Below are 24,651 nucleotides of genomic sequence, written 5' to 3' on the forward strand. Positions count from 1 at the left end.
TTTCTGACTGTTTAAGACCGTATATCTCTTCCAAACATGCACTCTGTGCTTCCCCAGCAGCACATACACACACAAGCCGGCACACGAACACACAGGTACACGTCCACCCACCTACACACACCCTCTGTTTGAATAGGCCCAGTGTTCCTCTGGAGTTATCAAATAAGTAGCCCAAATTTAAATTTGACCAGCTGCCAATCAATACAAAGCGAGTTACAGTGTTTCTGTGTGTAGATGAGAGAGACTGTGTGTGAGACTGAATAAGGGAAGTGTGTGTGTGACAGATCTCCTCTACTCCGCTGTTGGACAGAGCAGAGGAGAGGTAGGCAGAGAGCGCTCTGACAGTGTGAGTGAGTGAGACTGACTAAGGGAAAGTGTGTGTGTGACAGATCTCCTCTACTCCGCTGTTGGACAGAGCAGAGGAGAGGTAGGCAGAGAGAGCTCTGACAGTGTGAGTGATTTCCCTGGTGGTCAGACCTCTTGAATAATATTACACAGTGGTGTGTGAAGGCTCCCAGCACAGCGTGAGGTGTGTGCTTACACTGTGGGATGATGGGAACTTAAATTACTTAAATGTAATGTCAATGAAAACAGAAGGCTGCCTGACCTGCAGATATAAGTGGCTCTGCCAGCGATCAGCGTTCAACCCAAAACTTTTAACGGCACTAATGCCCTCCAAAGCATGCTGTACCATACAAACCCTCCATACAACCAACAGCCTTTACTAATGTCATATTCAGCATTCACACACAGTGCACCACTTCATAACACAATACCTTATCCTGTTAGATACCGTATTCATCCTTTTACATTTGAGACATTTAGCAGACACTCTCATCCAGAGTAGGTAACATCACTTACCTAGTTCAGTTGAAGGCAGACACATCCTACTCGTGACCTTACCATGGCCAGAATAATGGACAGAATACAATGTCTTTCCTCAGTAAATCTATGTTAATTTATTCAACCATAATAACGTGTGTTACATCGGTTGAATTCCTAATAAAGGTGGTACATGATATACACTGAGTGTACAAAACATTAGCACCTGTTCTTTCCATGACATGGACTGACCAGGTGAATCCAGGTGAGAGCTATGATTGTCACTTGTTAAATCCACTTCAAGAAGTTTAAAATAAAAATGAAATATTAAGGTGTTCCTAATGTTTGGTATACTCAGTGTATATATATACTCAGTGTATATCCTCACATGATACAAAGTAAAGGGAATATCTAGTCAGTTGTACAACAATGCATTCAAAAATGTGTCTCCTGCATTGAACCCAACCCCTCTTAATCAGAGGTGCGAGGTGGCTGCCTTAATCGACATCCACATTGTCGGTGGCCGGGGAACAACTGTTGTTGTGGGTTGACTGCTTTGCTCAGGGGCAAAATGACAGATGTTTACCTTGTCGGCTCGGGAATTTGATTCAGCAACCTCTCCTACCCACCAGGCTACCTGCCGCCCCGGTATGATCCTCACCTAAATATATCCTAGTCTTATACCTGCAATGATCCTATTACCGCCCATAGCTACCACCACCTTCTAAAGACTTCTACAATACATTCCAGCTTGGAAAAGGAGTAAGCTATAAGTCAAAAAAGGAAACAACTTAACTTTGGAGGACCGTTTCGAAGGTACACAACTTAAACATTTTTGTCAGTAGGAAACTTTATAATATAAATATATTTGGAAGATGTGGTAAAAACTGTAGTCTGTTGTCAACCCTTACACTCCTACTCCTCATTGGTTATCAATCCATGCAGCGAGAGAGACTTTTATTTGTGAGTGTTGTTCCCGAGCGGAGGGATCCATCCGTGAATCATTGTCGTCCTCCACTTTGCTCCAACTGAAAAGGTTTCTCCACGAACAGAACAGGGATAAATTGATGTCTTTAAGGCACAACAAAGCAAATCATTTTAGAATGTCTAGGCGGGATTCGGCAGTGGGAACATCAGCGGAGTGAGGAACTCATCCATGTAAAACGAAATACGATGAATGTGCAAAACAAGTCATTAATACATATTGGTGCATGGTACCTGTGAGAGGAGCGGATGCTGTTCTTTTAGAAGTTAGCTTGAAGTGTTAGCGTACCATCTAACGGCCATCATCACCGATCAGCTAGGATTATTTTGGTTTAATTGGGGAACTCGCTGGAGGACACCCTCAGAACAAACCAAGCGTGTCTTGAGTGACGTTGGCGTTGTGTGGAAAAGACTGTTGGAGCCCTGTGACATCGTTTAACACCGTCTGACACTAACACTTAGGTTGAACAGCAGAGCAACAAATGAGACATAATGAAGACTTGAGCATTAAAGGTTTTATAACGTAGCAGCGTCAGACAGAGGTCGTTGAACTTTGTGATGGACGGTATGAGTTATTACCAGGTAGTAGTTACTTTATTGCACCATAAATTCACTAGTGTGCGGACGCTGCATATGACCTGTACTGATTAAATGGATGGAACAATATCATTACCATAGACGACCTTAGAAAATCCTGAGGGACAAATTGGACACCTAAAGCTATGACATGATCATGTAGAATGGTCGGTTGAGAGGCAGTGAAATGGAATAGAGGATATAGTGATCATATGATACACTGACAGAACCAACCACTCCCTCCGGTAAACATACTAACAAACCAATGGATATGGAATGATGTGGGTCTTTTCATTGTCATTCTCATAGAGGAAGCCAATCACAGCCTTCCCACTGGGCACAGATGTCAGTTCAACATCAACATTCACATTGAATTTTTGTTGTTGAAATGACATGGAAACTACATTGATTTAACCAGTTTTTGCCCAGTGGGTTCCCTCTCATCAGTTAAGGCTTCCTTCCTGACATTGCTGAGTTATGCTGTATCATTATTGAACAGACAGACATTTCAGTGTTAAACATTATTTTCTCCTATATCTATAAATAAATATACATCATATTGCTGTGTTGGAAGATACTGCCACAGGGAGCAGCCTGGAAGGTCTTTGATAATTGAGTCTTGGTTGAGTCCTGGTTAAATATAGCCCCAGTAGACAGGTAGCCAAAAACAAATCTTAGTTGCCAACAGCAGGCATCTATAATGTTATCTAAACTTCACAATTTACATATCAAAGAGCCTTGATTGATTTGTCTATGAGAAAGTGTATGTGTCTGTAAAAGGGTATATTAATGTTATTCATACGTGTCTGTAGAGCACGACCTTGGGGAGTCAAAAAAAGTCTAGAAAATGGGGCAGGGAATGAAGGGGCAGGGCTCCGAGTCTCTTGGTTTTCGATAGTGTTCCTATCTGTATAGCTCCTACAGACACTAAACCAGAAGACAAGCTGCAAGGCTGGTTTTCCCATCGCCTGAGTCTCACCAGGACGCACGCTCTCCTGCCTCGTTTTCACCTGTGTTTTCACTTGGGTAGCCAGAAGATTGGGTCGGAGGTACACAAAGAGCCCAGGGCAGATGAGTCAAAGTTGAAGCCAGAATTGAGGATCGTAACAGCAGATCTGATTTTCAAAGGTTGTTGTCGATCATAATCAATGTTCCCTTCCGACACTGAGCAAATTTCAGGTCTGCTGAGCGCAAACTTGAACATTGTGAAAATTCTGTGCAATTTCCGGCGCGAGTTTACTGTGAACACTGAAGCTGTACCCACTTTCAGTTACACTTTTAACAGTGGCCAAGTAGGCTACTGTGACTATTTGATCCTACTGAAGGTCTACCAGAGTGGCCTACCATCAAAACAATGGAGGAAAATGCATCCCATAACATTTTAACATGGAAATAGCTGTTCTATCATTCAGCCTACAGTCACAGCCAATGTGTGGTGTTCAATGTACATTGAGACACATGAGACTTTTTTTTTAAAACATGCAGGGTGACTGAAAATGTTGTGTTGTTTGATGCAAGAAACCACTTTACAAAATACAATTGATTATTATTCCCATACCACTACTACAGAGAATCAGACAAATTATGCTACCCCCTATTGGCTACTTAGCTTATTCAAAACCGTCTCAAAATACAACACTTCCCCTTTAAGACAAAAAAAAGCTCTTTACTCGACTTGCTTTTCAAAGATGACTAGAAATGCATTTTGTGTTCATGTAGGAAGCAACCACTCCCTGATTGTTGACTAAACCTGCGCTAACAACTCGCTAACTAGCAAAGAATATGAACAAATGTGCAAAGGTGGCTACATGCAGTTCTCGCTTTGATCTTAAAACAAAAACATCTACTCAATACCACTCATGCTGTCCAGTCCAAACTGAATGGCACAGATTCATATATGGCAATGGCTATTTGCATATAGGCCTTCTGCAGCTCTGATTGGTTATGGTGCACCGGTCTGTGTAGCGTATGGGCCTGAGTTATTCATGTAAATTCTATAGAATCCCATTCCAATGCGCTCTGCCTAAAAGAACATCTCTTGCACAGTTAGTTTTGCATACTAAATCTTGCATAGCTCGTTTTGTTTCGGTATGTTACATTGAAAGTGGCTAATATTGCGTTGATTCCAGCAAAATTCCCACAGTAGTGTGAAACGTTGATGGTGTTAACTAAAGAGGAAAACTGTAGAAAGTTGAGTGAAGTTCAATCTCGTGCTTCTCTGCGTGGGCTGATATTTCATCTGCACGGCAGCCCGAAGGGAGTCGAGCAGCTTGGAGGTAACATTTATCATAAGAATTGATAGCGGCTACAGGCCCCACTCCCCTAGGGTTGAAAAAACATATCAGAGGTTACTGAATCACCAACAATACAAGAAGGAGAATCTGGTTTCAGATGATGTTCTGTGGGACCTGCATATAGAAGGACTCTTGTTTCCCTGCTACATCATACATTCATGATTTCGTTTTTGATGAGATGTTCCCCTCTGATAGAGATGAGGCAGTGGAAATGTCACACTGCTCAGCTGGAGATGGAGAGAGAACTCTGATCACTGTGGGGCAACGTGCTGAACTGGTGAGTGGGATAAGCTAGCTGGGGATGTTTACGCTTGTGTGTGTGCCACAAATGCTGTTCTTATGTCTGCGCAGTCCATTACATCCATATGAAAGGGTTCTATGTGGTTAGGGCTGTGTACAGTACAGTGTCTTTCCTATGTTTCTATGATGTGTGTTTGGTTCTACTTTTTCATGTTCCAATGACTACACTGTGCGGAAGGACACTCGAGCATTCCTGTCAGATCGTCGTCAGGGACTATGCTGTCCATTTCATTTTCTATAGATTTGACGAAACAAGGATCCAGCAACCATATGAAAAACAACATTGTCTGCTCGTCATTTAATCTCCTGCTGCCCTAGGAGCTATGACTACAGGTCATTTTAAGGTCAACCAAGGTCATCCCAAGGTCACAGCAGCAGTAGGTGTGGTCCAGTTCCCACCTAGCTCCTCAGACATCCCCAAGGCCCCAGCCACAGCAGTAGCAGCAGCAACAGTCAGGTTCTGAGCTGCCTCCCTGATGACCTCCGGAGGCTCCTCTGGAGAGACGATCTCAGCCAGGGTGACATAGGTCCCAGCCAGGAACCCTATGAAGCCCACCACAGCGATGACAAGGTCCTTGACCAACATGGCTGGCTTCAGCGGTCGGTCTGAGAAGGTGATGAGCTCCACCAGGGGGGGGAAGACCAGGGCCAGGGCACTGCTGGAAACAGCACCCACCAGGGAGATGACCAAGTCCAGACGAGGGATCAGCACAGCAAAGGAGACTGGAGAGAGAGAGAGGAGCGGACAGGGAGGAGTAGAGAGGAGGGGACAGAGAGAGGAGAAGAGAGGAGGGGACAGGGAGAGGAGTAGAGAGGAGGGGACAGGGAGAGGAGTAGAGAGGAGGGGACAGGGAGAGGAGTAGAGAGGAGGAGAGAGGAGGGGACAGGGAGAGGAGTAGAGAGGAGGGGACAGAGAGAGGAGTAGAGAGGAGGAGACAGAGAGAGGAGTAGAGAGGAGGGGACAGGGAGAGGAGTAGAGAGGAGGGGACAGGGAGAGGAGTAGAGAGGAGGGGACAGAGAGAGGAGTAGAGAGGAGGGGACAGAAAGAGGAGTAGAGAGGAGGGGACAGGGAGAGGAGTAGAGAGGAGGGGACAGGGAGAGGAGTAGAGAGGAGGAGAGAGGAGGGGACAGGGAGAGGAGTGGAGAGGAGCGGACAGGGAGAGGAGTAGAGAGGAGGGGACAGGGAGAGGAGTAGAGACGAGGGGACAGGGAGAGGAGTAGAGAGGAGGAGAGAGGAGGAGAGGAGTAGAGATGAGTGGACAGGGAGAGGAGTAGAGAGGAGGGGACAGGGAGAGGAGTAGAGAGGAGGGGACAGGGAGAGGAGTAGAGAGGAGGGGACAGGGAGAGGAGTAGAGAGGAGGAGAGGAGTAGAGAGGAGGAGAGTAGAGATGAGGGGACAGGGAGAGGAGTAGAGAGGAGGGGACAGGGAGAGGAGTAGAGAGGAGGAGAGGAGTAGAGAGGAGAAGAGGAGTAGAGATGAATGGACAGGGAGAGGAGTAGAGAGGTGATAAAGGAAGCCGAGAGAGGGGTGGCAATAAAGAGGGGAGGGGGAGGAAATAGTGGGGAAGTAAAGTGAGAGAGGAGATAAGGAAAGGAAGGGAAAGGGATGGAGCGGGGGGATGAGGAGACAGGGGAGAGAAGTGAGAGAGGAGATAAGGAAAGGAAGGGAAGGGATGGAGCGGGGGGATGAGGAGACAGGGGAGAGAAGTGAGAGAGGAGATAAGGAAAGGAAGGGAAATGGATGGAGCGGGGGGAGGAGGAGACAGGGGAGAGAAGTGAGAGAGGAGATAAGGAAAGGAAGGGAAGGGATGGAGCGGGGGGAGGAGGAGACAGGTGAGAGAAGTGAGAGAGGAGATAAGGAAAGGAAGGGAAGGGATGGAGCGGGGGGAGGAGGAGAGAGGGGAGAGAAGTGAGAGAGGAGATAAGGAAAGGAAGGGAAAGGGATGGAGCGGGGGGAGGAGGAGAGAGGGGAGAGAAGTGCAGAGGTCATCAAACAGAGCATGGAAACAGATGTCTAGAGACAAATGAATCAATCTTCCACACATACATATCACAGCACAGACATGTCCCATACAATATACTTCCATGGTGGAGAATGCCAACTCTCCTATCCCGATAGGCCATCCCAACAATCAACAATAATGCAAGGCCTGCAAACCACCTTCCAGCTGGAACAATGAGTCACACAACATGGAAGCAGAGGTCAATATAAAGTTCTGGGCCCTTAGGGGCCCCCATAGACACACTGAAAAACCGGCTCCAGACCACACTACCCTAAACCTTCAATATGTAAACTTCCCTTTTAAGTTGGCCTCCTAATTTCACTTTTCCCGGGACCAGTTAAGGGGAGGGGAGTACAGGAGGAGGGGAGTACAGGGGGAGGGGAGTACAGGAGGAGGGGAGTACAGGAGGAGGGGAGTAACGGAGGAGGGGAGGAGAGGAGTAACGGAGGAGGGGAGTACAGGAGGAGGGGAGTAACGGAGGAGGGGAGTAATGGAGGAGGGGAGTAACGGAGGAGGGGAGTACAGGAGGAGGGGAGTAAAGGAGGAGGGGAGTAATGGAGGAGGGGAGTAACGGAGGAGGGGAGTACAGGAGGAGGGGAGTAACGGAGGTAACTGTGAACATGGCTTAGTGTTACTGTTAGCATGCTGACAGTAATCTCTCTTAGTCTCCCAGGCAGGCAGACCCCCACTGCAGGGGATGTGGTTGTTGGCAGAGAGAGGGATGGAACGGGGGATAAAGGGAGATAGAGAAGAGGGGATAGCAGTTAGAGAAAGAGAGAGAGAGGAGGGGAGGTAGGAATGGGTATGGCAGGTAGAGAAAAAGACAGAGAGAAAGAGAGAGAGAGAGGAGGGGAGGTAGGAATGGGTATGGCAGGTAGAGAAAAAGACAAAGAGACTATCATCTCCAAGAGTGGCCACAGAAGAGTGACATTATACATGGAAGGAGAGTATAGAGATGTATTGTCTCTGCCTGTCATTGGTCTTGATAATTGTATGACCTTTGCCCAGAGTTGGGGTTAATTTCAATTCCAATTCCAAATTTTCCTCATTGTAAAGCATTGAAGATGATAGGATTTGGAATTACTGTTTACGTCCTGAATTGACCCCAACCCTGCCTTTACCTACAGTCTAGGAATTCTTCTTTCTTTGAGTGGTGATTGTCATTTCATTACTCTTATCATAGTGTGAAAGACTGTGTAAACACTGTAATATTATTTGAAACACTCTGGCCCAAACTGCAGCAGGAGGAGGAGGAGGAGGAGGAAGAAGACAGACAGACAGACAGACAGACAGACAGACAGACAGACAGACAGACAGACAGACAGACAGACAGACAGACAGACAGACAGACAGACAGATTCTAATATCTAGACTTTGTTTTCTCATGTCCCTTTAACTTGGGCCCAAGTTTTACAAGATGGCCGTCCTTGAAATGTGAGAGAGGAACATTTCAGTGAGATTATATGTCAGACCCCAGCAAACTTCTCAATTATTACTTAAAGTGAAAGAACTGTCATCTTGATAACTTTATCTGGTTCCTGACACTGTGGTTATTTTTGTTTTTAACAGAAACCCCATTTCAATACACAAGTTACCACTGCTTTACCACTATGTCTTACAACCTCTTCAGATTTATCCAATCACCCGCTCTGTCCAATCTGCCACTATTCTATCAAGCCCCACTCTCCTTCTCTCCCACCATCCTCTTTTCCTAATCAGTCCCAGCTTTCATTTCTCATCCATCTCATTGAGTAATGCTTCCGACACTTTAAACTCTCTCTCTCTGCTACAACACTTCCCTCCTCCCTCCTTCTCTTCCCCTCGCCCCATTTCCCCTGTGATATGTTCATTTCTCCAGCTAAACCCAAAATCATCCTCTCATTCTTTACATCTCTTACTCTCTGATACTTTCATTCACTTCCGTCGCTCATTTTAATTATCTCTCACTCCATCTCGTTTCCTCCTCCCCCCCCCTATCCCTTCTCATTCACAGTAAAGCATGGTGTCACAGCCAAGCTTTTCATTTATCCATATTTCAGCGTACTAACAACTTGCTCTTCTGGACAGAACTTGCATCAAACAAGCATGGTAAAGATCAAGGCATAATCTCCTTCAACTGTGTATGCAAACCCTTGCATCTACAGCAGCCAACTTTAAACCTGTGCCAATACTGAAAGGAAATTCAACCTCTTATCCCAGCACTGTATACTGTACTGTAAGAACTAACCTCTTATCCCAGCACTGTATACTGTACTGTAAGAACTAACCTCTTATCCCAGCACTGTATACTGTACTGTAAGAACTAACCTCTTATCCCAGCACTGTATACTGTACTGTAAGAACTAACCTCTTATCCCAGCACTGTATACTGTACTGTAACAACTAACCTTTTATCCCAGCACTGTATACTGTACTGTCAGAACTAACCTTTTATCCCAGCACTGTATACTGTACTGTAACAACCAACCTCTTATCCCAGCACTGTTTACTGTACTGTAACAACTAACCTCTTATCCCAGCACTGTATACTGTACTGTAAGAACTAACCTCTTATCCCAGCACTGTATACTGTACTGTAACAACCAACCTCTTATCCCAGCACTGTTTACTGTACTGTAACAACTAACCTCTTATCCCAGCATTGGATACTGTACTGTAACAACTAACCTCTTATCCCAGCACTGTTTACTGTACTGTAACAACTAACCTCTTATCCCAGCACTGCATACTGTACTGTAACAATTATCCTCTTATCCCAGCACTGTTTACTGTACTGTAACAACTAACCTCTTATCCCAGCACTGTATACTGTACTGTAACAACTAACCTCTTATCCCAGCACTGTATTCTGTGCTGTAACAACTAACCTCTTATCCCAGCAGTGTATACTGTACTGTCAGAACTAACCTCTTATCCCAGCACTGTATACTGTACTGTCAGAACTAACCTCTTATCCCAGCACTGTATACTGTACTGTAAGAACTAACCTCTTATCCCAGCACTGTATACTGTAACAACCAACCTCTTATCCCAGCACTGTATACTGTACTGTAAGAACTAACCTCTGATCCCAACACTGTATACTGTACTGTAACATCTAACCTCTTATCCCAACACTGTATACTGTACTGTAACAACTAACCTCTTACCCCAACACTGTATACTGTACTGTAACAACTAACCTCTTATCCCAGCACTGTATACTGTACTGTCAGAACTAACCTCTTATCCCAGCACTGTATACTGTACTGTAAAAACTAACCTCTTATCCCAGCACTGTATACTGTACTGTCAGAACTAACCTCTTATCCCAGCACTGTATACTGTACTGTCAGAACTAACCTCTTATCCCAGCACTGTATACTGTACTGTCAGAACTAACCTCTTATCCCAGCACTGTATACTGTACTGTAAGAACTAACCTCTTATCCCAGCACTGTATACTGTACTGTCAGAACTAACCTCTTATCCCAGCACTGTATACTGTACTGTAAGAACTAACCTCTTATCCCAGCACTGTATACTGTAACAACCAACCTCTTATCCCAGCACTGTATACTGTACTGTAAGAACTAACCTCTGATCCCAACACTGTATACTGTACTGTAACATCTAACCTCTTATCCCAGCACTGTATACTGTACTGTAACAACTAGCCTCTTATCCCAGCACTGATACTGTACTGTAACAACCAACCTCTTATCCCAGCACTGTATACTGTACTATAAGAACTAACCTCTGATCCCAACACTGTATACTGTACAGTAACAACTAACCTCTTACCCCAACACTGTATACTGTACTGTAACAACTAACCTCTTATCCCAGCACTGTATACTGTACTGTAACAACTAACCTCTTATCCCAGCACTGTATACTGTACTGTAAGAACTAACCTCTTATCCCAGCACTGTATACTGTAACAACCAACCTCTTATCCCAGCACTGTATACTGTACTGTAACAACTAACCTCTTATCCCAGCACTATTTACTGTACTGAAACAACTAACCTCTTATCCCAACACTGTATATTGTAACAACTAACCTCTTATCCCAGCACTGTATACTGTACTGTAACAACTAACCTCTTATCCCAGCACTGTATACTGTACTGTAAGAACTAACCTCTTATCCCAGCACTGTATACTGTAACAACCAACCTCTTATCCCAGCACTGTATACTGTACTGTAACAACTAACCTCTTATCCCAGCACTATTTACTGTACTGAAACAACTAACCTCTTATCCCAACACTGTATATTGTAACAACTAACCTCTTATCCCAGCACTGTTTACTGTACTGTAACAACTAGCCTCTTATCCCAGCACTGGATACTGTACTGTAACAACCAACCTCTTATCCCAGCACTGTATACTGTACTGTAAGAACTAACCTCTGATCCCAACACTGTATACTGTACTGTAACAACTAACCTCTTATCCCAACACTGTACTGTAACAACTAACCTCTTATCCCAGCACTGTATACTGTACTGTAACAACTAACCTCTTATCCCAGCACTGTTTACTGTACTGTAACAACTAACCTCTTATCCCAGCACTGTATACTGTACTGTAAGAACTAACCTCTTAACCCAGCACTGTATACTGTACTGTAACAACTAACCTCTTATCCCAGCACTGTATACTGTAACAACCAACCTCTTATCCCAGCACTGTATACTGTACTGTAAGAACTAACCTCTGATCCCAACACTCTATACTGTACTGTAACATCTAACCTCTTATCCCAACACTGTATACTGTACTGTAACAACTAACCTCTTATCCCAGCACTGTATACTGTACTGTAAGAACTAACCTCTTATCCCAGCACTGTATACTGTACTGTAAAAACTAACCTCTTATCCCAGCACTGTATACTGTACTGTTAGAACTAACCTCTTATCCCAGCACTGTATACTGTACTGTCAGAACCAACCTCTTATCCCAGCACTGTATACTGTACTGTCAGAACTAACCTCTTATCCCAGCACTGTATATTGTACTGTCAGAACTAACCTCTTATCCCAGCACTGTATACTGTACTGTAAGAACTAACCTCTGATCCCAACACTCTATACTGTACTGTAACATCTAACCTCTTATCCCAGCACTGTATACTGTACTGTAAGAACTAACCTCTTATCCCAGCACTGTATACTGTACTGTAACAACTAGCCTCATCCCAGCACTGGATACTGTACTGTAACAACCGACCTCTTATCCCAGCACTGTATACTGTACTACAAGAACTAACCTCTGATCCCAACACTGTATACTGTACAGTAACAACTAACCTCTTACCCCAACACTGTATACTGTACTGTAACAACTAACCTCTTATCCCAGCACTGTATACTGTACTGTAACAACTAACCTCTTATCCCAGCACTATTTACTGTACTGAAACAACTAACCTCTTATCCCAACACTGTATACTGTACTGTAACAACTAACCTCTTATCCCAACACTGTATATTGTAACAACTAACCTCTTATCCCAGCACTGTTTACTGTACTGTAACAACTAGCCTCTTATCCCAGCACTGGATACTGTACTGTAACAACCAACCTCTTATCCCAGCACTGTATACTGTACTGTAAGAACTAACCTCTGATCCCAACACTGTATACTGTACTGTAACAACTAACCTCTTATCCCAACACTGTACTGTAACAACTAACCTCTTATCCCAGCACTGTATACTGTACTGTAACAACTAACCTCTTATCCCAGCACTGTTTACTGTACTGTAACAACTAACCTCTTATCCCAGCACTGTATACTGTACTGTAAGAACTAACCTCTTAACCCAGCACTGTATACTGTACTGTAACAACTAACCTCTTATCCCAGCACTGTATACTGTAACAACCAACCTCTTATCCCAGCACTGTATACTGTACTGTAAGAACTAACCTCTGATCCCAACACTCTATACTGTACTGTAAAAACTAACCTCTTATCCCAGCACTGTATACTGTACTGTTAGAACTAACCTCTTATCCCAGCACTGTATACTGCACTGTCAGAACCAACCTCTTATCCCAGCACTGTATACTGTACTGTCAGAACTAACCTCTTATCCCAGCACTGTATACTGTACTGTCAGAACTAACCTCTTATCCCAGCACTGTATACTGTACTGTAAGAACTAACCTCTGATCCCAACACTGTATACTGTACTGTAACATTTAACCTCTTATCCCAGCACTGTATACTGTACTGTAAGAACTAACCTCTTATCCCAGCACTGTATACTGTACTGTAACAACTAGCCTCTTATCCCAGCACTGGATACTGTACTGTAACAACCGACCTCTTATCCCAGCACTGTATACTGTACTATAAGAACTAACCTCTGATCCCAACACTGTATACTGTACAGTAACAACTAACCTCTTACCCCAACACTGTATACTGTACTGTAACAACTAACCTCTTATCCCAGCACTGTATACTGTACTGTAACAACTAACCTCTTATCCCAGCACTGTTTACTGTACTGAAACAACTAACCTCTTATCCCAACACTGTATACTGTAACAACTAACCTCTTATCCCAGCACTGTTTACTGTACTGTAACAACTAGCCTCGTATCCCAGCACTGGATACTGTACTGTAACAACCAACCTCTTATCCCAGCACTGTATACTGTACTATAATAACTAACCTCTGATCCCAACACTGTATACTGTACTGTAACAACTAACCTCTTATCCCAGCACTGTATACTGTACTGTAACAACTAACCTCTTATCCCAGCACTGTTTACTGTACTGTAACAACTAACCTCTTATCCCAGCACTGTATACTGTACTGTAACAACTAACCTCTTATCCCAGCACTGTTTACTGTACTGTAACAACTAACCTCTTATCCCAACACTGTATACTGTAACAACCAACCCTCCCATCTTTATACTTTTGGGAGGATTGTCAAGCTAAGTAGTCAGCAGATCGTCAGCTTTACATTATGGATCATTTGTATTTATTATGGATCCCCATTAGCTTTTGCCATGTCAGCAGCTATGGGGTCCAGCAAAATTATGGCAATAACATTTTAAAATCAATACATTTCAAAAACAGACACATTCAACACATTAAGTTGGTAACTCTATAGTGGACCTCAACAGCATGGTGCACCCTAGGCAAATCACATAAATCACATAATTTCAGGCACTATTATGTGTCATTGCTTTGTCTTGTGCAATCTTTTTCCCATTTCTATTCAATCAGCACAACATCCTTCATTGCAACACAATCGTTTTAATCTCGACCCTAAACTACTGGTGACCTCCTATTCTCCAGCATCGGCTCGCAGCCTCAGACAAGGCGGTTTGCCTCCGTATTTCCCTCCTCCCTCCGTCGTCTTACTGGTTTGCCATGGTTTCCTTCTAATGTTGTGTTCACAACTGCTTATTCCTTCACGTGATTTAGGTTTTCTGACCAGGTCTTGTCACCCTAACCACTAGCCTCACTCTTAAGCATTCTAAATGGGCTTCCTGGGGTACTATCATAATAGCTTGCACTTACACTCAATCCCTTCTCATGCTTTACCATTATTTATACCATGTTTGAATACTCCTTTCTGACTGACTTGAAGAGCATTCTAGAGCGTGCATTATTTAATTATAATGCACAGTATATTTGCACGTAGAATTCAATGGCTATAGTTCATTTTACACGTTTTGTTTGAGCTGCACACTCGGCCCTGCTCTCCTCCACATCATTCGCTTCTATTCCTGCCTATTCTTTCCTTTTTCAAGTAATTTCTCAAGTTGCCATTCAGTTAAGCCTGTACTCGATTGAAGTGTAGCTACTTCCCAGTCTGGACACTCCTAACTTATTTATTTGATTAAAAGCTTGTGCCAGTCTACCCTGTCACACTCTGACACAATTTCCATTAGTGTCATTTTGTTGGTCACAGGTTTTCCCCCTGGGAAGATGAGGCTCTAATGGAGTCCATAGTGTGGCCTGGTTAAACCAGACAATGCTGCACTGCATGGTTTACCAGTATGGACTGCTGGACTGGAGGAAAGAGCCGTCTGAATGTAGCATAGTTTTGGATTGCAATGATGTCTCATTAAAGCCTGGGAGGATTATATTGCCTTGTTTGAGAGGTGGATGCAGAGAGAGGAGGGGAGAGGGAAAGAAAGAGCAAGTGAACATTATATTGAAGTAGGGATAAGATGGACAGAGAAAAAAAAGAGTGAGAGAAAAGGCAAATAGAGGAGGAGAGAGAGAGAAAGAGACAAAGCGAGAGAAAGAGACCACCTTAGTGCATTTCAGCTCTAATTACTTTTTGTCTCCCGCCAAAGCAGGAACGCTACTAGGATGTCTAAAAAACTCAAACTTCAGCCAGATAACTCTCCTCTCCGTGTGTGTGTGGTGTGGTAACTCGCTGACATTTAAGCTGCACTGGAAAAACCCAGAAAGCAAACTTGTTAACATTTGCACTGCGTGTACGTGGCTTGGGATGAGCAATGAACATTACGTCGCCATGTTTTCTAATCCTGATCCAACATCTAGGGTGAATCAATCAGGATTTGAAGATGTTTGGTGAAGAAAATCTGTATATGAGCCCCACATTTCAGGACCTGTCAAGACTTCAGGGGGAGAATGAGAGACAACAAAGAGGAGAAGAAGAACAGATTTGTACCTGAGAGCAGGAGAATGACAGATAGATTAAATAAAACTAGATTCATATTTCATGGCTGTGTAGGGAGCTCCCTACCTATTCCTATTCCTTCTGAACACAACACTGAGTCATACCTCTCTAGAACTGTACTATAGTATGTATATTATTATTTTTTGACTGGTACTATGTGTGTATATATATATATATATATATATATATATACACACATACACAGTACCAGTCAAAAATTTGGACACCTACTCATTCTTTATTTTTTTTTACTATTCTCTACATTGTAGAATAATAGTGAAGACGTCAAAACTATGAAATAACTCATGTGGAATCATGTAGTACCCCAAAAAGATTATTCAAAGCAGCCACCCTTTGCCTTGATGACAGCTTTGCACAATCTAGGCATTCTCTCAACCAGCTTCATGAGGTCGTCACCTGGAATGCATTTCAATTAACAGGTGAGCCTTGTTAAAAGTTAATTTGTGTAATTTCTTTCCTTCTTAATGCATTTGAGCCAATCAGTTGTGTTGTGACTTGTCAGGGGTGGTATACAGAAGATATCTATATTTGGTAAAAGACCAAGTCCATATTATGGCAAGAACAGCTCAAATAAGCAAAGAGAAATGACAGACCATCATTACCTTAAGACATGAAGATCAGTCAGTCTGGAAAATTTCAAGAACTATTCAAGTTTCTTCAAGTGCAGTTGCAAAAACCATCAAGCGCTATGATGAAACTCACTATCATGGGACTGTCACAGGAAACGAAGACCCAGAGTTACCTCTGCTGCAGAGGATAAGTTCATTAGAGTTAACTGCACCTCAGATTACAGCCCAAATAAATGCTTCACAGAGTTCAAGTAACAGACACATCTCAACATCAACTGTTCAGAGGAGACTGCATGAATCAGGCCTTCATGGTCGAATTGCTGCAAAGAAACCACTACTAAAGAACACAAATAATAAGAAGAGACTTGCTTGGGCCAAGAAACACGTGCAATGGACATTAGACCGGTGGAAATCTGTCCATTGGTCTGATGAATCCAAATTTGAGTTTTTTGGTTCCAACCACCCTGTCTTTGTGAGACGCAGAGTAGGTGAACGGATGATCTCCGCTTGTGTGGTTCCCACCGTGAAGCATGGAGGAGGTGTGGGAGTGCTTTGCTGGTGACACTGTCACTGATTTATTTAGAATTCAAGGCACACTTTACCAGCATGGCTACCACAGCATTCTGCAGCGATAATGGGACTATCCTTTGTTTTTCAACAGGACAATGACCCAAAACACATCCAGGCTGTGTAAGTGCTGTTTGACCAAGAAGGAGAGTGATGGAGGGCTGCATCAGATGACCTGGCCTCCACAAATCACCCGACCTCAACACAATTGAGATGGTTTGGGAAGAGTTGGACCACAGAGTGAAGGAAAAACAGCCAACAAGTGCTCAGCATATGTGGGAACTCCTTCAAGATGATTGGAAAAGCATTACAGGTGAAGCTGGTTGAGAGAATGCCAAGACTGTGCAAAGCTGTCATCAATGCAAAGGGTGGCGACTTTGAAGAATCTAAAATATATATTGATTTGTTTAACACTTTTTTGGTTACTACATGATTTCATATGTCTTCACTATTATTATAAAATAGTAAAAATGCAGTGCCTTAGACCGCTGTGCCACTCGGGAGGCCAACTAAAGTCTTTACGTCAGTGAGCGACATGTTTCTACAGAGCCACATCTCTACAGTTTGAAGGAGAGTTTATAGAGCTACTTCTCTCTATAACTTTGACAAAAATAATCACTACCTATGCTTAATTTCTCAATCCCTTCCCGTCTAGTTGGTTCGCAACCTATAATTTAATATCCCCGTGGAAGACTTGATTATTAGAGAAAACACAAACAAAGATAATCAATTTGAGAAATGGAAAAACAAATCAAATAAAACAGAGGAATTTCGGGAGGTAAAAAGGAGAGGAGGCAGACAGGCTTGTTGATGCTACATCCAGATAGCAATGAGTCATTGATATCCAGCTGTTGGATGTACATACAGTGCCTTGCGAAAGTATTCGGCCCCCTTGAACTTTGCGACCTTTTGCCACATTTCAGGCTTCAAACATAAATATATAAAACTGTATTTTTTTGTGAAGAATCAACAACAAGTGGGACACAATCATGAAGTGGAACGACATTTATTGGATATTTCAAACTTTTTTAACAAATCAAAAACTGAAAAATTGGGCGTGCAAAATTATTCAGCCCCTTTACTTTCAGTGCAGCAAACTCTCTCCAGAAGTTCAGTGAGGATCTCTGAATGATCCAATAATGACCTAAATGACTAATGATGATAAATACAATCCACCTGTGTGTAATCAAGTCTCCGTATAAATGCACCTGCACTGTGATAGTCTCAGAGGTCCGTTAAAAGCGCAGAGAGCATCATGAAGAACAAGGAACACACCAGGCAGGTCGGAGATACTGATGTGAAGAAGTTTAAAGCCGGATTTGGATACAAAAAGATTTCCCAAGCTTTAAACATTCCAAGGAGCACTGTGCAAGCGATAATATTGAAATGGAAGGAGTATCAGACCACTGCAAATCTAACAAGACCTGGCCGTCCCTCTAAACTTTCAGCTCATACAAGGAGAAGACTGATCAGAGATGCAGCCAAGAGGCCCATGATCACTCTGGATGAACTGCAGAGATCTACAGCTGAGGTGGGAGACTCTGTCCATAGGACAACAATCAGTCGTATATTGCACAAATCTGGCCTTTATGGAAGAGTGGCAAGAAGAAAGCCATTTCTTAAAGATATCCATAAAAAGTGTTGTTTAAAGTTTGCCACAAGCCACCTGGGAGACACACCAAACATGTGGAAGAAGGTGCTCTGGTCAGATGAAACCAAAATGGAACTTTTTGGCAACAATGCAAAACGTTATGTTTGGCGTAAAAGCAACACAGCTGAACACACCATCCCCACTGTCAAACATGGTGGTGGCAGCATCATGGTTTGGGCCTGCTTTTCTTCAGCAGGGACAGGGAAGATGGTTAAAATTGATGGGAAGATGGATGGAGCCAAATACAGGACCATTCTGGAAGAAAACCTGATGGAGTCTGCAAAAGACCTGAGACTGGGACGGGACAAGACAATGATCCAAAACATAAAGCAAAATCTACAATGGAATGGTTCAAAAATAAACATATCCAGGTGTTAGAATGGCCAAGTCAAAGTCCAGACCTGAATCCAATCGAGAATCTGTGGAAAGAACTGAAAACTGCTGTTCACAAATGCTCTCCATCCAACCTCACTGAGCTCGAGCTGTTTTGCAAGGAGGAATGGGAAAAAATGTCAGTCTCTCGATGTGCAAAACTGATAGAGACATACCCAAGCGACTTACAGCTGTAATCGCAGCAAACGGTAGCGCTACAAAGTATTAACTTAAGGGGGCTTAATAATTTTGCACGCCCAATTTTTCAGTTTTTGATTTGTTAAAAAAGTTTGAAATATCCAATAAATGTCGTTCCACTTCATGATTGTGTCCCACTTGTTGTTGATTCTTCACAAAAAAATACAGTTTTATATCTTTATGTTTGAAGCCTGAAATGTGGCAAAAGGTCGCAAAGTTCAAGGGGGCCGAATACTTTCGCAAGGCACTGTATGTATAGTGCCTTCAGAAAGTATTCATAGCGCTTGACCTATTGCACATTTTGTTATGTCAATGCCTGAATTGGATTCAATCTTTTTTTCCCCCTCAGCCATCTACACACAAAACCATGAAGTGAGCAGCTCCAGTCTAGGTTTAGCCTTGTGTTTTAGGTTATTGTCCTGCTGAAAGGTGAATTCATCTCTCAGTGTCTGTTGGAAAGCAGACAAACAGGTTTTCTTTTAGGATTTTGCCTGTATCTGTATTTTGTTTATTTTTATCCTAAAAACTCCCTTGCCGATGACAAGCATACCGATAACATGATGCAGCTCAGTGATGTTTTGTGTATGCCCCAAAAATAATGCTTTTTCAGATGAAAAAAAGTGAATTTCTTTGCCAATTTTTTTTTTTGCAGTATTACTTAAGTGCCTTGTTGCAAACAGGATGCATGTTTTAGAATATTTTTTATTCAGTACAGGCTTCATTCTTTTCACTCTGTTATTTAAGTTAGTATTGTGGAGTAACTACAATGCTGTTGATCCATCCACAGTTCTCATATCACAGCCATTAAAATCCCCATTGGGCTCCCTGAGCAGTGAAATACCTGAGCAGTTTCCTTACTTTCCGGGCAACTGAGTTAGGAAGGACCCCCATATCTTTGTAGTGACTGTGTGTATTGATACACCCTCCAAAGTGTAATTAATACCTTCACTATGCTCAAAGGTGTCTGCTTTTTTACCAATTGATGCCCTTATTTGTGAGACATTGAAAAATCTCACTGGTCTTTCTGGTGGAATATATGCTTGAGTTTCACTACCTGATTGAGGGAGATTACAGATAATTGTATGTGTGGTGTACAGAGATGGAAAAGTCATACAAAAATCATGTTAACCACTACTATTGAACACCGAATGAGTCCATGCAACATATTATGCGATCACATTTTTGCTAATTTATGCTTGACATAAGAAAGTGGAAAGTGGTTGAATACTTATTGACTCAAGACATTTCAGCTTTTTATTTTTTTTTCTAAAATGTCCTACAAACACAATTCCACTTTGACATTATGGGGTATTTTGTATAGATCAGTGACCCAAAATCTCCATCTAATACTTTTTTTACTAAGCTGTAACACAAACAATTTTGGAAAAAGTTAAGTGGTGTGCGCATACTTTCTGAAGGTGTGTGTGTACTTGTTTTCCTTCCTGATCAGGACCCAATGTCCTAACTATTCACCCATGTGTGTGTGTGTGTGTGTGTGTGTGTGTAACTCTCACCCTGTGCCTCAGTGCTCTCTAATCCCTTAATTACAGTGGAGATAGAATGCTTATTAGATGAAACGCCCCACCACAACAGGATACGAGCAGAAAAAAACCCATTTAAGATAAAAATCATCCGCTGCATTTAAAAATAAAAAATAGAATGCCTATTCCCCAATCACAGAGGAGCATGTAGAGACGACGTGAGAGCTGTGCTAATGGAAAGTGGGCACCATGGAACCAGCTGTACCCTTCCATGGTGTTCACATTATGCAAAGTACATGCAGTGTCTTCAGAAAGTTCACACACCCCTTGACTTTTTCCACATTTCCTTTGTGTTACAGCCTGAATTTAAAATGGATTAAATTGAGATTTTGGGTCACTGGCCTACACATAATACACCAAAATGTAAAAGTAATAAAAAATGTGTTTGTTTTTGTCAAATGAATGATAAATGAGAAGCTGAAATGTGTTGCGTCAATAGGTATTCAACCCTTTTGTTATGTCAAGTCTAAATAAGTTCAGGAGTAAAAATGTGCTGAATAAGTCACATAATAAGTTGAATGGACTCACTGTGAGCAGAGTGAACCACAAGGCCAAATCTGCACTGTTGCTTACCAAGAAGACAGTGAATGTTCCTGAGTGGCCGATTTAGAGTTTTGACTTAAATCTGCTTGAAAATCTATGGCAAGACCTGGAAATGGTTGTCTGGCAAAGAACAACAACCAATTTGACAGAGCTTGAATAATTTTGAAAAGAATAATGGTCAAATGTTGCACAATCCACACGCGGTGCGCAGCCGTCACCAACGCTTCTATAATGTGAGCGGGCCAGAGATGCAATCTGAGGGTTACTGATCCCCGTCTTGAGCTGTCCCAGACATCCTGATATTTTCAAACATGTTCGATTTTATCGGCACAAAACCTGCAATGCTCTTGTAGTGTGAAATGTGCAACAAGTTTTGAGAAAGGTGAACAGCAGACTCTCGAGCATGAGCGATGACTACTACTAGTATGCGTTTATTGTTACATCTCTGAAGTTCACAAGCAATTTTACTCAATTCAAAATGTTGGCTAGAATTTGCAACTCTGTATGGCAAGCGTGGATTTCTGACTGAAAATAAATACGAGCCTGCTTTGAGCCAAAGCTCGTTATAGCTTCATTAACAATCTAACCACATCATGTTGGCGAGACAGCGTGTATGGAGAATCCTCACAACTAAGTGAGCAGTGTTGTAGGGTGTGATCCCCCATCTTTGCCACATCGTTTAGTGTGCGCACCACTACGTTGGCAAGACAACACTACAGGAAAGTCAGTTGTTTAATGTGAGAGGCACAGCGATGTGTAGCGTAGACCCGGCATTACCAAGAAAGACTCACAGCTGTAATCTTTGCCAAAGGTGCTTCTACAAAGTATTGACTCAGGGGTATGAATATATATGCAAATGAGATATTACTGTAAAAATCTATTGGCTCCATTTTGAGTTTAGGCTGTAACACAACAAAGTGTGAAATAATTCAAGTGGCATGAATACTTATATATACACACACACTTACAGTGAGTTTGGAAAGTATTCAGACCCCTTGACTTTTTCCACAATTTGTTACGTTACCTTATTCTAAAATGGATTAAATAAATAAAAATCCTCATCAATCTACACACAATATCCCGTATTGAGACTCGAAATTGAGCTCAGGTGCATCCTGTTTCCATGGATCATTCTTGAGATGTTTCTACAACTTGATCAAACCAAATTTCATTTGTCACATGCGCCAAATACAACCGGTGTAGACCTTACCGTGAAATGTTTACTTACAAGCCCTTAACCAACAATTCAGTTAAGAAAAATACGTGTAAAGAAAGTATTTACTAAATAACCTGAAGTAAACAATAAATAGATACAAATAATAATAAAATAGAACAATAACAAATAATTAAAGAGAAACAACAAAATACCAGTAAAGAGGCTATATACAGGGGGTACCGGTACAGAGTCAATGTGCGGGGGCACCGGTTAGTTGAGGTAATATGTACATGCACTCTGGTACCGCTTGCCGTGCGGTAGCAGATAGAACAGTCTATGACTAAGGTGGCTGGAGTCTTCTGAAACTTTTAGGGCCTTCCTCTGACACCGCCTGGTATAGAGGTCCTAGATGGCAGGAAGCTTGGCTGTACACACTACCATGTGTAGTGCCTTGCAGTTGGAGGCCGAGCAGTTGCCATACCAGGCTGTGATGCCATCAGACAGGATGCTCGCGATGGTGCAGCTGTAGAACTTTTTGAGGATCTGAGGACCCATGCCAAATCTTTTCATTCTCCTGGGGGGGACTAGGCATTGTCGGGCCCTCTTCACGACTGTCTTGGTGTGTTTGGACCATGATAGTTCTTAATGATGGTGTTGGAGTCGTGCTTGGCCATGCAGTTATGTGTGAACATGGAGTACAGAAGGGGACTGAGCACGCACCCCTGAGGGGCCCCCGTGTTGAGGATCAGCATGGCGGATGTGTTGTTACCTACCCTTACCACCTGGGGGCGGCCCGTCAGGAACTCCAGGATCTAGTTGCAGAGGGAGGTGTTTAGTCCAAGGATCCTTAGCTTAGTGATGAGCTTTGATGGCACTATGGTGTTGAACGCTGAGCTGTAGTCAATGAATAGCATTCTCACATAGGTGTTCCTTTTGTCCAGGTGGGAAAGGGCAGTGTGGAGTGCAATAGAGATTGTGTAATCTGTGGAACTGTTGGGGCGGTATGTTGGGGCGGTATGGTTTCTGGGATAATGGTGTGGATGTGAGCCATGACCAGTCTTTCAAAGCACTTCAGGAATACAGATGTGAGTGCTACGGGCCGGTAGTCATTTAGAAAGGTTACTTTGTTGGTCTGCTTAAAACATGTTGGTATTACAGACTCGGTCAGGGACAGGTTGAAAATGTCAGTGAAGACACTTGCCAGTTGGTCAGCTCATGCTCGGAGTACACGTCCTGGTAATCCGTCTGGCCCTGCAGCCATGAATGTTGATCTGTTTAAAGGTCTTACTCACATCGGCGAAAGAGAGCGTGATCACACAGTCGTCCAGAACAGCTCGTGCTCTCATGCATGCTTCAGTGTTGCTTGCCGCGAAGCGTGCATAGAACTCATTTAGCTCATCTGGTAGGCTAGGCAGCCTCACGGCTGTGCTTCCCTTTGTAGTCTGTGATCTCTGATTGGAGTCCACCTGTGGTAAATTAAATGAATTGGAGATGATTGGAAAGGCACACACCTGCCTATATAAGGTCCCACAGTTGACAGTGCATGTCAGAGCAAAAACCAAGCCATGAGATGGAAGGAATTGTCTGTAGAGCTCAGAGACAGGATTGTGTCGAGGCACAGATCTGGGAAAGCATGCCAAAACACTTCTGCAGCATTGAAGAACACAGTGGCCTCCATCATCCCTCAGTTTGGAACCACCAAGAGCCTTCCGAGAGCTGACCACCCGGCCATACTGAGCTATCGGGGGCGAAGGGCCTTGTTCAGGGGGGTGACCAAGAACCCGAGCTCTAGAGTTTCTCTGTGGAGATGTGAGAACCTTCCAGAAGGACAACCATCTTTGCAGCACTCCACCAATCAGGACTTTATGGTAGAGTGGCAAGACAGAAGCCACTCCTCACTAAAAGGCACATGACAGCCCACTTGGAGTTGGTAAAAGGATATTTAAAGACTACGACCATGAGAAACAAGATTCTCTGGTCTGATGAAACCAAGATTGAACTCTTTGGCTTGAATGCCAAGCGTCAAGTCTGGAGGAAACCTGGCACCATCCCTACGGTGAAGCATGGTTGTGGCAGCATCATGCTGTGGGGATGTTTTTCAGAGGCAGGGACTGGGCGACTAGTCAGGATCGAGAGAAAGATGAACGGAGTACAGAGAGATCCTTGATGAAAACTTGCTCCAGAGCGCTCAGGACCTCAGACTGGGGTGAAGTTTCACCTTCCAACAGGACAACGACCCTAAGCACACAGCCAAGACAATGCAGGAGTGGCTTCGGGACAGGTCTATGAAAGTCCTTGATTGGCCCAACCAGAGCCCGAACTTGGACCCGATCGAAAATCTCTGGAGAAACTTGAAAATAGCTGTGCAGCGATGCTC

General features: G+C 43.2%; 1 protein-coding gene across 2 annotated transcripts in view; it reads right to left on the reverse strand.

Moving 5' to 3' along the window:
• Nucleotides 1-935: 935 nt before the first annotated feature.
• Nucleotides 936-24,651, reverse strand: part of slc36a4 (solute carrier family 36 member 4) — a 249,142-nt gene continuing 225,426 nt past the window's right edge. For both annotated transcript variants that reach the window (XM_036965570.2, XM_036965569.2), the window contains exon 12: nt 936-5,699. In XM_036965570.2, the coding sequence (XP_036821465.2) occupies nt 5,332-5,699 (368 nt within the window). In that variant the 3' untranslated portion in view covers nt 936-5,331. The remainder of the gene's footprint in view (nt 5,700-24,651) is intronic.

Source organism: Oncorhynchus mykiss, chromosome 27, assembly GCF_057628025.1.
Source record: "Oncorhynchus mykiss isolate SJ-2025 chromosome 27, ASM5762802v1, whole genome shotgun sequence".
Lineage (NCBI taxonomy): Eukaryota > Metazoa > Chordata > Actinopteri > Salmoniformes > Salmonidae > Oncorhynchus > Oncorhynchus mykiss.